We start from the raw sequence: 12,637 nt of genomic DNA, 5'->3' as shown, positions 1-12,637 counted from the left end.
TGTATGCTATATAACAAAGTTGCTAACAGTAAATCCTGAGTTCTCATCACAAGGAAAAACCATTATTTTTCTGTTTCTTTAATTTTATGAGGTGATGGATGCCTACTAAACTTACTGTGGTCATCATTTCATGAGGTATTTAAGTCAAACCATTATGCTGTACACCTTAAACTTACATAGTGCTATATGTCAAGTATTTCTCAATAAAACTGGAATAAAAAGGGAAAAAAGGATACAAAAATACTATAGCCATACTAGGTCTGAGAGCCAAGGCACACTAAAAAAAAATACATTTCAAAACTGGTATTAACATTCTTGTTTATTTCTCATCTCAAGGTCAATGCTTAGCAACAAGGTCCATTAATGAGTATTCACCATAGGGTTAATTTACAGTAGATTTTATCCAAAGATAAAACTTCATTGTCTTCTCATAACTTACTTTCAATACTGTCAGTATCAGGCACTGACCCTAATTTCAACTTCCTCAATCAAGAGCCAGTAGTAGTTTTTACTAACTGCAATGAGCCATAAAAGAACAAAACCCCAAACCTTGGAGCATCAAAAGTGGTATCAATTAAAACCAATCACTTTACTAAATCTATCATCAACCCAATATATTAAAACCCTCCTAATTTTCAAAACTTTAATCTTCAACAAGTATGGGCCAATTCTCATGAAATCTGAACTTAAGGGAGGAATCTAAAACTTTACACTGCAATTTTGTTGCAACAAACTGCTTGCCAGGAGTGCTTTAGGCTGGTGATCTCATATAGGGATTTATGCTGCAACCATATCTGCTGCACATAATGATAACATACAGAAAAACACATCTTCTCCTACAGAGGGAGTGCAATATAAAATCTGCAAGAGATCAAACCAGTCAATCCTAAAGGAAATCAGTCCTGAATATTATTTATGGACGCTGAAGCTGAAACTCCAATACTTCGGCCACCTGATGTGAAGAACTGACTCATTGGAAAAGACCCTGATACTGGGAAAGATTGAAGGCAGGAAGAAAAGGGGAGGACCAAAGATAAGATGGTTGGATGGCATCACCGACTCAATGGACATGAGTTTGAGGAAACTCCGGGAGTTGGTGACGGACAGAGAGCTGGCGTGCTGCAGTTCACGGGGTCGCAAAGAGTCGGACACGACTGAGTGACTGAACTGACTGACTGTGTGTGTCTGATTCCTCTTCAAAGGCAGGACCATGTATTGTTGATTATCTAGAAATAAATACCAGCACTGAGGCAGGGTCTGGCAGAATATAGGTATGCCAAATACATGCTGGTTGAAGTGATGCTTAGAAACATAATACTCAGTTTACACACTTGACAAAATAATTAAATGATGAGATGTTTGGATGGTGTCACTGACTCAATGGACATGAGACTGGGCAAGCTCCCGGAAGTTGGTGATGGACAGGGAAGCCTGGCATGCTGCAGTCCATGGGGTCGCAAAGAGTCGGATATTGACTGAGTGACTGTATTGAACTGAATTGAAACAAATTTTACGTTTAACATAGGATTTGTTTTTAACTGGGTACTCAAAACAGTTTATTAAATGAAGAACTTCCAGTGAAATCTTAAAGTACTAGCAAATCCCTCCCTATCTACATCAGTTCAGTTCAGTTCAGTCACTCAGTAGTGTCCGACTCTTTGCGACCCCATGGACTGCAGCACACAGTCCCTTATCTACACAGAGCAAAGATAAAACAAGTCTCCATTAAAGAGCTCATTAATGAAGCTACCTAACAGGCTAAAAAAAAATATTTCGATTAATTACAAAATAGATACAACCAATTTTACAGTAGGCTATATTGGGCACTGTGAAGAACAAAACTGTATGATATAACTTTTATTTCTAAGGATTTTATAATCAGTCAAAGAAACGAAACTAAGAAAGTGTAATAATAACTGATAAGGATATCATATGATGAATGGTATACTACTGATAACTTTTTCAAAATGTATTCCCCTCTTGGAGGTGTTTCAACTTGTCTCAGGAACAAGAAAATGGCAAAGGAACAATTCCATTTTTCATTCAGTTTACATGAGGGCTTAGGTGCAAATTTAAAACCATTAGGAAAAAAAATACATATAGTACAGGAGTCCCTGTAAGAAAGCTGAGTTATATTTCCATATTGTTTATTATTCTTTTGGCCACACCATGTGGCATGAAGATCTCAGTTCCCCAACCAGGGATTGAACCCGTGCCCCCTGCACTGGGAGCACAGCCTTAACTTACACTGGAGTACCAGGGAAGTCCCTCCATATTCTTTAAAAATAAAATATAAATGTAGATTTGAAAGGGTTCACAACATAAGTAGAACATTAAGTATGGTGTCAGGGAATTAATGAGAGGACAACAGTGAGTATATTATGTTTCAATGATACTTTCTCCTATAAGGAATGTAGACGGCTTAGAGTCCCAATCCCAACTCTATCAATAATTATAGAGCAGTAAGTAATTTACAGTAGTTTTTTGAAATTCAAAAACAAATATATGTACCTGATTCAGGTATCAAAAAATAAAAAGGCCTAGAGTCCTTTTAATAATGTTAAATATTAAGAAACAGAATAACTATAATAATTAACTATAATAATGCATAAAAGAAGCTCAGGGAACAACAACCAATAAATGTACATTTACATACAGAGAACATAATTAAAATTAGCTCTGATATAGATCTAAAAAGTTACATTAAATGGTGATGTCTTTATTTACATACTCATAAACTAGAAATAACAATCTGTGCTTTGGACTGCCTCAAAAGTTAAATTTCAGCACTCAGAAGGGTGTCACTGATAATGTTTGAGTAAAGTTTCAGAATTTCTTAAAATTCTAATAAGTAGGAGATACATAATAATACCACCTAAATATTTTAACTGACACTATCATTTAAGGATCTACCCCCTTCACTTTGTTTTAAAGAAAATCCTGTAAGATTATCATTTAATCTGATTTTAAGTTATGAGGTCATGATTACAGTATTCAAAAAAAAAAACCATAACCACCAATTATCTGTCCTCCTATACTCCCGGCATCCTGCTAGGCACTAAAAAGACAACGGAGGCATCAAATCAGAAAGGGGACCTGCAATGACGGGACTTGTCTCTTGGCATTCAGTGCTCTCCATTTAAAGGGTCAGAATAGTCTAACATAAAGGCATATGAAGAAACCCTCATCAACACACAGATGCAGAAGGGACTCCCTCTTCTTTCAAGTATAGACCAATGTGCTCAACCTTTTGATTCTACATCCTTTGATGTAGAATCCTTCCTACATCCTTTGATTCTACACCCTTCCTTTGTGCAACCCATTCCCTTCACTAAATCTCTCTGTAAACACTGAGTATCTTCTATGTGATGGAGGAGAGGGTTAGGAGAGATGACAAGCACCATTTTGACATAAAAGAAAAACAGAATAAAGCAATTGCTTCTCCTTAACAACCTCATCCCAAGGACCTAAAATGGTGTGTCGCTAGTTGCATAGTTCTAGCTACCAGTTCCAAGAACTCTACACATTCCTTTACAAAGTGTTTAGGTATCTACCATTCACAGGATTATCCCTGCTTACGATGGCAGCAGAATACAGATGAATAGCAAAACAAAAGTTATGGCTACTCTTTGAAAAAAATCCAAGTTATTTTCCCCATCATACAATAGATAGAAATATTCACAAACTGGAAGGATTTCAGCAAACGCCTGAAGAACACTCACTTCGGTTCCGATTCCAGGCTGCACACCAGAGTACACACTGTCCGGGGGAGGGCCGCCATACTTCCTCTGTCCTGTGGTTACATCCAAGGTATAACCGGTCCTTTCAAGCAAGGCCTAAAGATAATCAGACATGATTGTCAGTTGCTGAATGGGAAATATCATACAAACACACACACAAATCAAAATAGAAATCTTTTCCAAAAGGTACCCCAACATTTTAGGTATTTTAGTCAAGGGAGAAAAAAGAAAAAAAAAATCACAGCATTCACACTAGTTCTTCTCACATACATAGACTTTTACTTCTCCTTTCCAAGCATGGAAAGAGTTGTAGGCAAATTAAGTCTCTGAGCACACGTCATCTATTTTTAATGAGAAAAGAAAAAAGGTGGAAGGATTACTAACACTTCGATGTAAGCTGACCCCAAGCTATCTGTTCATACTTACATACCATAGTATGCCTCCTTTTATATCCCCTCTACATCAGATTTTTTCCTTATTTGTTCCCTTTACATACCATGCTTACATCCACAAGTGATTCTTTTCAAATAAAATGTTCTCTATCCTTAAAAACAGGAAGAACTCACAAGTCCTAGCTCTCTTAGGCAGCTTCTTTCATTTACTGTTTCTCACATCATCCTATTCTGACTTTCTATTGTACTCAAATCATTTAAATTTTATTTTGTTTGATCCTGTTGTTTTGTACTCCTACACCAGAAGCTTCATAAGAACCAGACCATTTCTCATATAGCACAGACTCAAAATACTTGGCAATTACCAAATGAATATACTCTCAGGTTTCAAAAAATAAACTGTTTCCTGATTTCCAACCTTCCTCACAACACTATATGAGGTATTAAGAGGAATCATAGAAAAGAAGATACTGTCCCTGCCCTTAAGGGTTTGTGTTCATATGAAAGGCCTACAGAACAAGGACACAATGGAAAAAAGAAAGGCGATCCATCTAGGAATGGCAGGATTTTACACTCCAGGTTTTTAAAAACCACAGAATGTTAGAGCAACAAGAAACTTTAGATGACATCAAATTCAAGTTTTAAAAAATATCACTGGATAACCCTGAGATAGCAGTTATCTTAGATCCTCCATTCTTCTACCATTGACACAAAACATGTATATTATCCATTACTTGTATAATATGTAGTATACACATATTACATATACAATATGCACCTTCTCAAGAGCAGATAGCCAGTTTTAGGGAAATAACATAGACCTATTCTATGAACAGCAGTAAGTTTAAAAAAAAAAATAACCATTATAGCAAATAAAGTTCTCACCTATTATTTAAGATATTAAGAATGGGAGTGTGCCATTTTCCACATGAGGAAAAAAAGGTACAAAGGAATAAAAACTGTAAGTTGTAGTTCTTATCTAAAACATGATAGAATTGTACAAACTTCAACATTATTTCAAATTGAAAAGTCTATCACTACAGCAAAACACCAATATCCATTTAACTAAATATGAGGTTCACTAGTCTTTTAGTAAAAGCCCTGTATTTTCTTTTCAGTTTATCTAAATAATAACAACAGTAACAATAATGGCTCACAGTTATACTGATCCCCCTACACTCCAGGCATTATGCACTCTATGTCAGAGCACTGCAACTGCGGAGAAGCCCGTGCGCCGCAACGTAAGACCCCACATCCTGCAAGGAAGATCCCTCGTGGACCACCAAGACCTGACCCATCCAAAGAAATAAATATTTCTAGAGCATCTGATCTCATGATTACATTTAATTTCATTACAACTACCCCAGTCAAGTTTTACCTTGATCTTTGCTTCATCAGGTCCCTTCGTGGACTCTTGCACCTTGCTCCCCTGTTTCTCCCTTTGCCTGTAGGTCTTCATAACTCCACATAAAAATGCACTTTTGTTCTAGAACAGCCAAGTAATTCAATAAAAAAGAATTACCAGGAATTGTTGAAGGGTCAAATATACAATTAAATTTAAATTTCAGAAGAACAGAATTTAAACAAAATATTTACTCATTTATTAACTCAACAAATACTTGATGAGTGGTTGCTATGTGCCAGAGACTGGAACTGACAGCACTTAAGACACAGAAGACCTCCGGGGAGCTTACCCTCAGCACTGGCAAAATAGTCTTCCATTTGCTGATGTTTAAATGTATCTGGGCTATTTTTGCCAGATGTCCTGAAACTATTCCTCCTATCTATTTTCCTCCAAGATAACAAAACAGTTTCACATAATCCAAAAACGTCACAAGAAGTGGGAGACTTTTACTTTACACTTGTGTTTCTGAAAACTTTTTGCCATGTAGATTTTTTTACGCTAACTTTTTTTTAAAGAAGCAGTAGTAGTCACAAATAAAAAATACCACTTATCCACAGAAAAAAAGTAATAGTAAAATAATTTCAGATCATTAGTTGTTCAAAGACTTTTCTGGATAATGTCCTTACCTGAACATGTGATAAGTCACTTTCCTTGAACTGCTGTAGTACAGACAGAGCTCCTTCTTCATTAAATTCCCTGAGAGCATCAATTGCTCTTTCATCAAGATCGACATAAGCTACCAATCCTAAAAATTAAATTGAAAACGGGTAACATTATTGCAACAAAGAGGATAGTCTAAACTGTGCTATCAATGTTCATCAAGAATTGCTCTATTCAAATACTAACTACATTTTCATTCAACTATACGCATATAGGTCAGCTATACAAATACTATATAGAAAGATCAAGAGTACAAATATGAAAACAAAAGACACAATGTTAATACCTATAAACATAAATTTCAATCCCCACATTTCACACAAAAATTCTAACCCCATTTCCCACTCTCCAAAACGTTTAAATCTTGGAAGTTAAATCTGATGTACATACACACTGTACTACAGATTAAGCATTAAAATAGTAAGTTCTGATTATGTTAGAGTGGTTAAAAAAAAAACAAAAAAACACTGTATTTCCCAAGAATCAACCTGCAAATTATATGGACTGCTGGAGTTGTTGCTAACCACCCAAGAAGTGGGGGAAAAAATGAATTATTTTTGCTAAATAATTCTTCCCACTCTTCAAAAAGTGTCAAAAGCTTTCCCTCCTTAGCACCAAAGATAAAATGAAATTTCATTTGTTTTGAGCATCTACTTTGCTGCAGTCAGAATGTGGAAAGGCATATTTTACATTAAATTTTAAATTTTTCCTATAAATGCAAGTGCAGCTTGATTAATCAATTCTGAAAAGTCACATTTTAAGGCATTTTTTGTTCTTCACAAGTGTCACTCTGAGATTTTAAAAGATGCTGTAGCATTAACAACACTGTCAACAATGACAATTTTTTTTTTCAAATGGCATTAAAAGGACTTTACTATGGACTTACAAGCAAAGTATATAGAAAATATATGCACTGCATTCTATATATACATATAGTATATTTAACTGCACACAGAACATCTACTATGTTTAAATATAATTTAAGTCTGTTAAATTTTATATTTCTGAATATATTTCAGAATTGATCCAAAGTAAAATGGAAATATTTGGCAGATTAAAAGCCCCAAGTCCATATGAACTAACATCAAAAGTGACTCCATTTTGGTAAAGCCAAAAAGAACTTTATTCCATAGTATCACTTGCAAAGTTACTTAAAAAAAAAAAAAGATGCCATGATTTAAGAGCTCAAAATGAGCATGCCAAAATAACTGGCATTTCCTTACTTGACTATTCCATATCACCACCCAAAGTCACAACTCAGAGATACCCATCAATCCATTCTGTCAATCCAACCCTACACCCAAGCCATCAACCTCTTATCAATAACAAAACACTCTACAAGAGAGCATCTCTAAGCAGATCACTGCCAATTCTCTATGGCAGAACATCAAAGAAAGTTTCTGAGCACTGATTTTCAGAGGGACCATCACCCAGGAGTCAGTCTGAGAAGTCATTTTAGTGTCTAAATGAGCTTTAGCTTGAGCTTCTCGGATTTAAAAATAAATAAATAAATAAGGACAAAAAAACAGGTATTTGTTACTACAGTACTTAAGACACAGTTTGTGAGACAATTCCATTTTCTCTCCCAGAATCTGGACAGGCACACAAAACACAGAGGAAGAACGTTTCCATCTAATGGGCCCAAAGGGGGAGGACATATTTATTTATGAACAATGCTCTCTAATGGTATACATATTTCTCTCCCTCTTTAGAACCTCAAACCACTTACAACCACCATATTAAAATGTTCAAATTTGCTTAAGCACTTAACCATGGGATTCTAGATTAAAAAAAAAAAACACAGCTGTTACAAACCAAACACTTCCAAATTACTGAGAGTTGTAGATCTCTGTCTGTCACAAACTGGACAGGCCACAAACTCTCAAGGAGTCTGACATTTTATTATCGTTGCAGACAATACCATCTAAACTAGTCCTCTTTTATGCCACCTAATAAGACCTAAGCTATTTTAACAATCACTTTAAGAAGCTAAAGGTAGAAAAGTAAAAGCAAAATGACGACTGATTTAGATTAAGAAAAAAATGTAAAATTTGATATGCTGAAACACATTTTAAATTGATGGTAAATCTAAGACAAATTGATGTACTGTTCTGAAACAACTCAGACTGCATATTCAACACTAAGGCTTCAAAATAATGAAATAAGAATATCAAACTCAAACCCAATATGCCCTCAATGAAGGGAAAGTAACATTCGGCTCTACATAGATCAGCAACAATAAGTAATATTTAACCTTAAAAAAATCTGTAAAATTCAAAGTGGTTTGCCCTCACTTTCATAACCAGTCAGAAACAAGAAACGTATATTATACCTGTCTGAAATATTTCATCAAGTCTCTCTGCCACCTTCTGAGGGAGGCCTGCCTCTATCAGTGTCTTGTAGTGCTCTGTGTGATTTACACTGGAAGTATCCATTGGCTCTTCCTCTTCTTTTAACTGTACCGCATTACCATTCACCTGATTAGCCATTTTATTATGCTGCTGGAAAAAATTCAGGAGCTATATTACATTAAGCCAGAAATAACTAGTTTGTAGGACAATGCATGATTTATCTAATTTGTATACATGCTGCTAATAACCTCTATCAAAATATTATTTCTGATGGCTTTTCTGATGTATCTGACCTAAATTTGAGATAATTCTGTAAAACCATGGGAAATGTACATGGAAGTGTTACATCTTTAAGGAACTTCATGTACACTAGGTTAGATAAAAGCTTGAATTTATTTAAGGTAGAATCACTAATTAACAAAAGCAGCAGTTGTGTCCTGATGAGCTTATCAACAGATCACCACAAAACCCTAAAAAGCCCCTCAGCTCTCAATTCTTAAACACTTTAAAAAGTCTGATTTAAAAACAGAATGAACACCCACAGACAACTTAAGGTTCAAGGACTTTCAAACTTTACTAGCTCTGCTTCAAATCCAACATAGGTGTGAAATAAAGGCCCTGTTGTCTCTAGTTCAACATGCTGCTGGTTTGGGTTTTCTCCACCTAACTTAAAAAACACAGCTTGACATTAATTTTTGTTCTAAAATTAATTTGCTATTCCCATTCACAGATTTAAAAGAAAAAATGACCAGGTTTAAAAGCTAATGATTGCTTGAAGTCCACATAAAATAAAAAGTGAGCTATAGTTAAGGTTGCTTCTTTTTAAACTTAGGTCAGATGTCTCAGATTTACCTACCCAAATCATTTTGGGTGTTCAACTTTTATGTAATGCTGAAATGGATCAAATCCCTGAAGAGAGATTAAATAATAAAACCATACAAGGCCAGTCTCTATACTAGCTCCTCAAAAGATAGGGAATTAAAGTGCATTTGTCTGTGGTGAAATTATAATGTGATGAAGATCATAAGCAGCAGAATAAAGACATTGCAACAAATACTGAAATAAAAGACATGAAGGTGGATTTCAAGGAAAAGCCTACTTTTCCTGATGAAACTGAAGATACCTAGACAGCTATAAAGAAAATACAAGTTTCCTAAAAAGCACTAAAAGCCATACATAAGATAACCACACTTCCAGACTGCTTATCAAAACACTGTGCAAACGCACCAGGTGCAGTTTTTCTGACCTAAAACAACTTCAAAGTCCACTGATATTTAGTTGAAGTTAATGAAAAAGGAAGACTGAGAAGCAGGTAATAGAAAGCAGGAAGAGAGGAAAATGCACAAACTGTTACTCTGAAAATGAGATAAACAGTATTATAACTTCTTATGATTACAAAACATTAAGACTTAGTAACCCACTAATGTTTATAGAGGCAGACTCCGTGGTTAATCTCTGGGTGGATAAATGTTTCTCAAGGCAAAACTCAAATTCTGATGAACTGACAAAAACGGTCAAAACTGGCATTTTTGATAAAGAAACTACTTATAGTGCAAGATGAATAGTTTACTGATTAGTACAACCTTCTTCTATAAAGATGCATTCAAGTCCAAAATATTTTTGGGAACATACAGTTGTTTTCCAGGCTCGCCCACCCTCAAATACGACCATAAGATAGATCACTAGAACTCAAAAAGTTCTCAGTATCACAAGACCCTTGCGGTATGCACCTGGGAATACTATCAATCACGGAAAGAAAGCAAATTTTTAACAGAAAAGTTCAATGAAAATCTGTTAAGGTGGTATTTTTTTAAAGTATGTGTAAAGCCAAAAGACAAGTTGTGTATTAAGTACAAGACAGAAATATTTATGACTACCATTCATTGTAAAGGCTCTCCACAAGTTGACTCTGAAATTGGTTGAAATTTTCAAAAAATGTCTGTAAACTTTAACAAAAAAGTACAACTATTAAGGGAGTCCAGAAAATAAAACCTTCCAGATCAAGGAAAAAGCTCTCTTCAAACCAAATATAATGTGCTCATTTTAAAAAAAGACTTTCATGTCATATGAGACCATTTAAAACTCGTGTCAATTCAATGCCACACAGCCAAACCATATTTCTGGATGCAGCAAATATACTAATGTGATTGATGTTATTTGATCTAAACTTTTTTTGCAAAACGGAGAAATTTAAAATCAGGGTTGCTGGGAGATTTGGGAAATCTGGCACTAGCCCCTCCCTGACTTTTTTTTTTTTTCCCTGAACATCTCGTGAAAATTCTTCTCATTTTAAGAGACCGGCTTTCAAAGATCCAATGAAATGAAAACTAACGGTTCTCTCATGGCTTAGGAGTGTCAAGCCCTTATCCTACGACTGACTCATGAGACATAAATTTAGACTCCGGAGGACAGCAAAAAATCTGAAACAGGTAGTGTGGAAGGGGCTGAACTCTTCAAGATCCCCGTGCCTTCTTCGAGTCTTAAAATTTTGGCAATACGGTTTCTATCGCAGAAGAAAAAGAGAATCGCCTTTCCAAAAGAGTGCGCCTATGACATTTAGACTTCGGTATCTTAGGCGCCGCTCGAAGCCTAAGTTTCATGGCCTCTAGTAGTCATTTTTTCCTTCAAATCTCGACTTGCAGCATGCAGAACTGGGGGTGGGGGGCGGCTGGGGAGGGGAAACGGAGGCTTTTTCCTACACACACCGGCCTCTCGGCCTCTGCTTCACACACAAGTTTTCTCCCGGCTCGGCTCGCCCGGGTTGGCATCCCGCCCTCAGCCCACCCCAGCCCATGCCGGTCCTGACCATCAACAAACCCCACGCGCGGCTAGGCCGGCTGAGACAGGGAGCAAGGCGGGGCTCCGGCAGGGAGAGGCGATGGGGTCTATCTAAAGCGGGGACTGAAAGCGGCCGACTCGGCCGCGTGGAGCGTCGGGCGGAGGCGGGAAAAGCGCGGCGGACCCGGCAGGCCGCGCGGAGGGCGCCCAGCGGGCCGGACCTCGGGCCTGGGCTTGGAGGGGAGGCGGCGGGTAGCGGAGGGAGCGTGGAGGATGAGCGAGGGCGAGGAAGCGCCTCTGCGGCTGCTAGGCCCTCCGCTGAGCCGCCGGACGAGGCCGAAGCCGCCCCCAGCCCATCCCCACCCCCACCCCGGGGGCCTCGTAGCGAAAACGACACTGGGGAGCAGGCGCCGAGCCCGGGCCGGGCCCGGTAGGGTCGGATCGGGGCTCCCGGCCCCTCCCCCCGCGGGCCGGCGCGAGACTCACCAGGACAGAGCTGGGGCCGGTGGCCGGGCCCGTGAGAACCAGCGCGAGGCGCTTTGAAAACGACTAGAAATGGCGCGCGCACCACCCCCTCCCCCCCCCGTCACGGACGGAGACGCGATCCCGGCAGCACGCGGGGTTTCCCGGAACTGCTTCCAGGGACTCTGAGCGGCTGGGCAATCACCTCGCGCGGCGGTCTGACGAGCAGCCCAGACAACCAATAGCAGCGAGAAGAGGCGCCCCACGCCGGACGGCTCAGAAGCCAATCGCGGAAGCCGTCGGCTGAGCCAATGAGGAAATTCAGCGCCGCCGGCTGGGGCGCCTCCGGGGCGGGGGCAGGAACACAAAGGGGTCTGTGGTGAAGCCGTGAGTGGTAGGCGAGGCTGTGGGGCCGCAGGCCCAGAGTGGCCGAGGCCCGCCCCCTCCCCCGTCCCTTCTAGTCTGCCGCCCGCGCGAGGCCGCCCCGGAACCCCGCCCCCTACGACCCGCATCGGCTCCATCCGCCGCCGGGCCCTTACGCTCCTTCACCGGCGCCTTAGCGCCGGTAATCCGCCTCCCTGGAGCAGCCGCCGCCACCGCGTTCGCCCCGGACACGCCCACCGCCACGCGGCCGGGCCTGCTCTAGGTCGTTCTCTGCTCCAGTTAGAGCACGCTGTAGGAGTTTGGCTCGTGTGTTTTGCTGGAGAATTTCTTCGCGGAGAAAAATCATCCCTTGGAGCACTCAGAAAACTCCCTCCTTGGCTCCCTTCCACACATGGTTGGGAGCAGCTCAGGATGTGAGGGAAATCGCTCAAGTGGGCATTTACTCAAGAGTCATGTTAGCTACAA

General features: G+C 39.3%; 1 protein-coding gene across 4 annotated transcripts in view; it reads right to left on the bottom strand.

The window, feature by feature from the left end:
- HNRNPR (heterogeneous nuclear ribonucleoprotein R) overlaps window positions 1-11,938 on the bottom strand; it is a 57,031-nt gene extending 45,093 nt beyond the window's left edge. The window contains exons 1-5 of one of the 4 annotated variants that reach the window (XM_061393574.1): window positions 11,813-11,938; window positions 8,530-8,698; window positions 6,164-6,282; window positions 5,511-5,618; window positions 3,723-3,836 (exon numbers count right to left, since the gene is read on the bottom strand). In XM_061393574.1, coding sequence (XP_061249558.1) covers window positions 3,723-3,836; window positions 5,511-5,618; window positions 6,164-6,282; window positions 8,530-8,686 — 498 coding nt within the window. In that variant the 5' untranslated portion in view covers window positions 8,687-8,698; window positions 11,813-11,938. Of the gene's footprint in view, window positions 1-3,722; window positions 3,837-5,510; window positions 5,619-6,163; window positions 6,283-8,529; window positions 8,699-11,354; window positions 11,778-11,812 lie in introns of those variants that run through there. The other 3 variants (XM_061393580.1, XM_061393564.1, XM_061393588.1) reach the window with 3 other exon arrangements.
- Window positions 11,939-12,637: the final 699 nt, after the last annotated feature.

This window comes from Bos javanicus, chromosome 2 (genome assembly GCF_032452875.1).
Source record: "Bos javanicus breed banteng chromosome 2, ARS-OSU_banteng_1.0, whole genome shotgun sequence".
Taxonomy (NCBI): Eukaryota; Metazoa; Chordata; class Mammalia; order Artiodactyla; family Bovidae; genus Bos; species Bos javanicus.
This window is presented reverse-complemented; position numbering and strand designations above follow the sequence as displayed.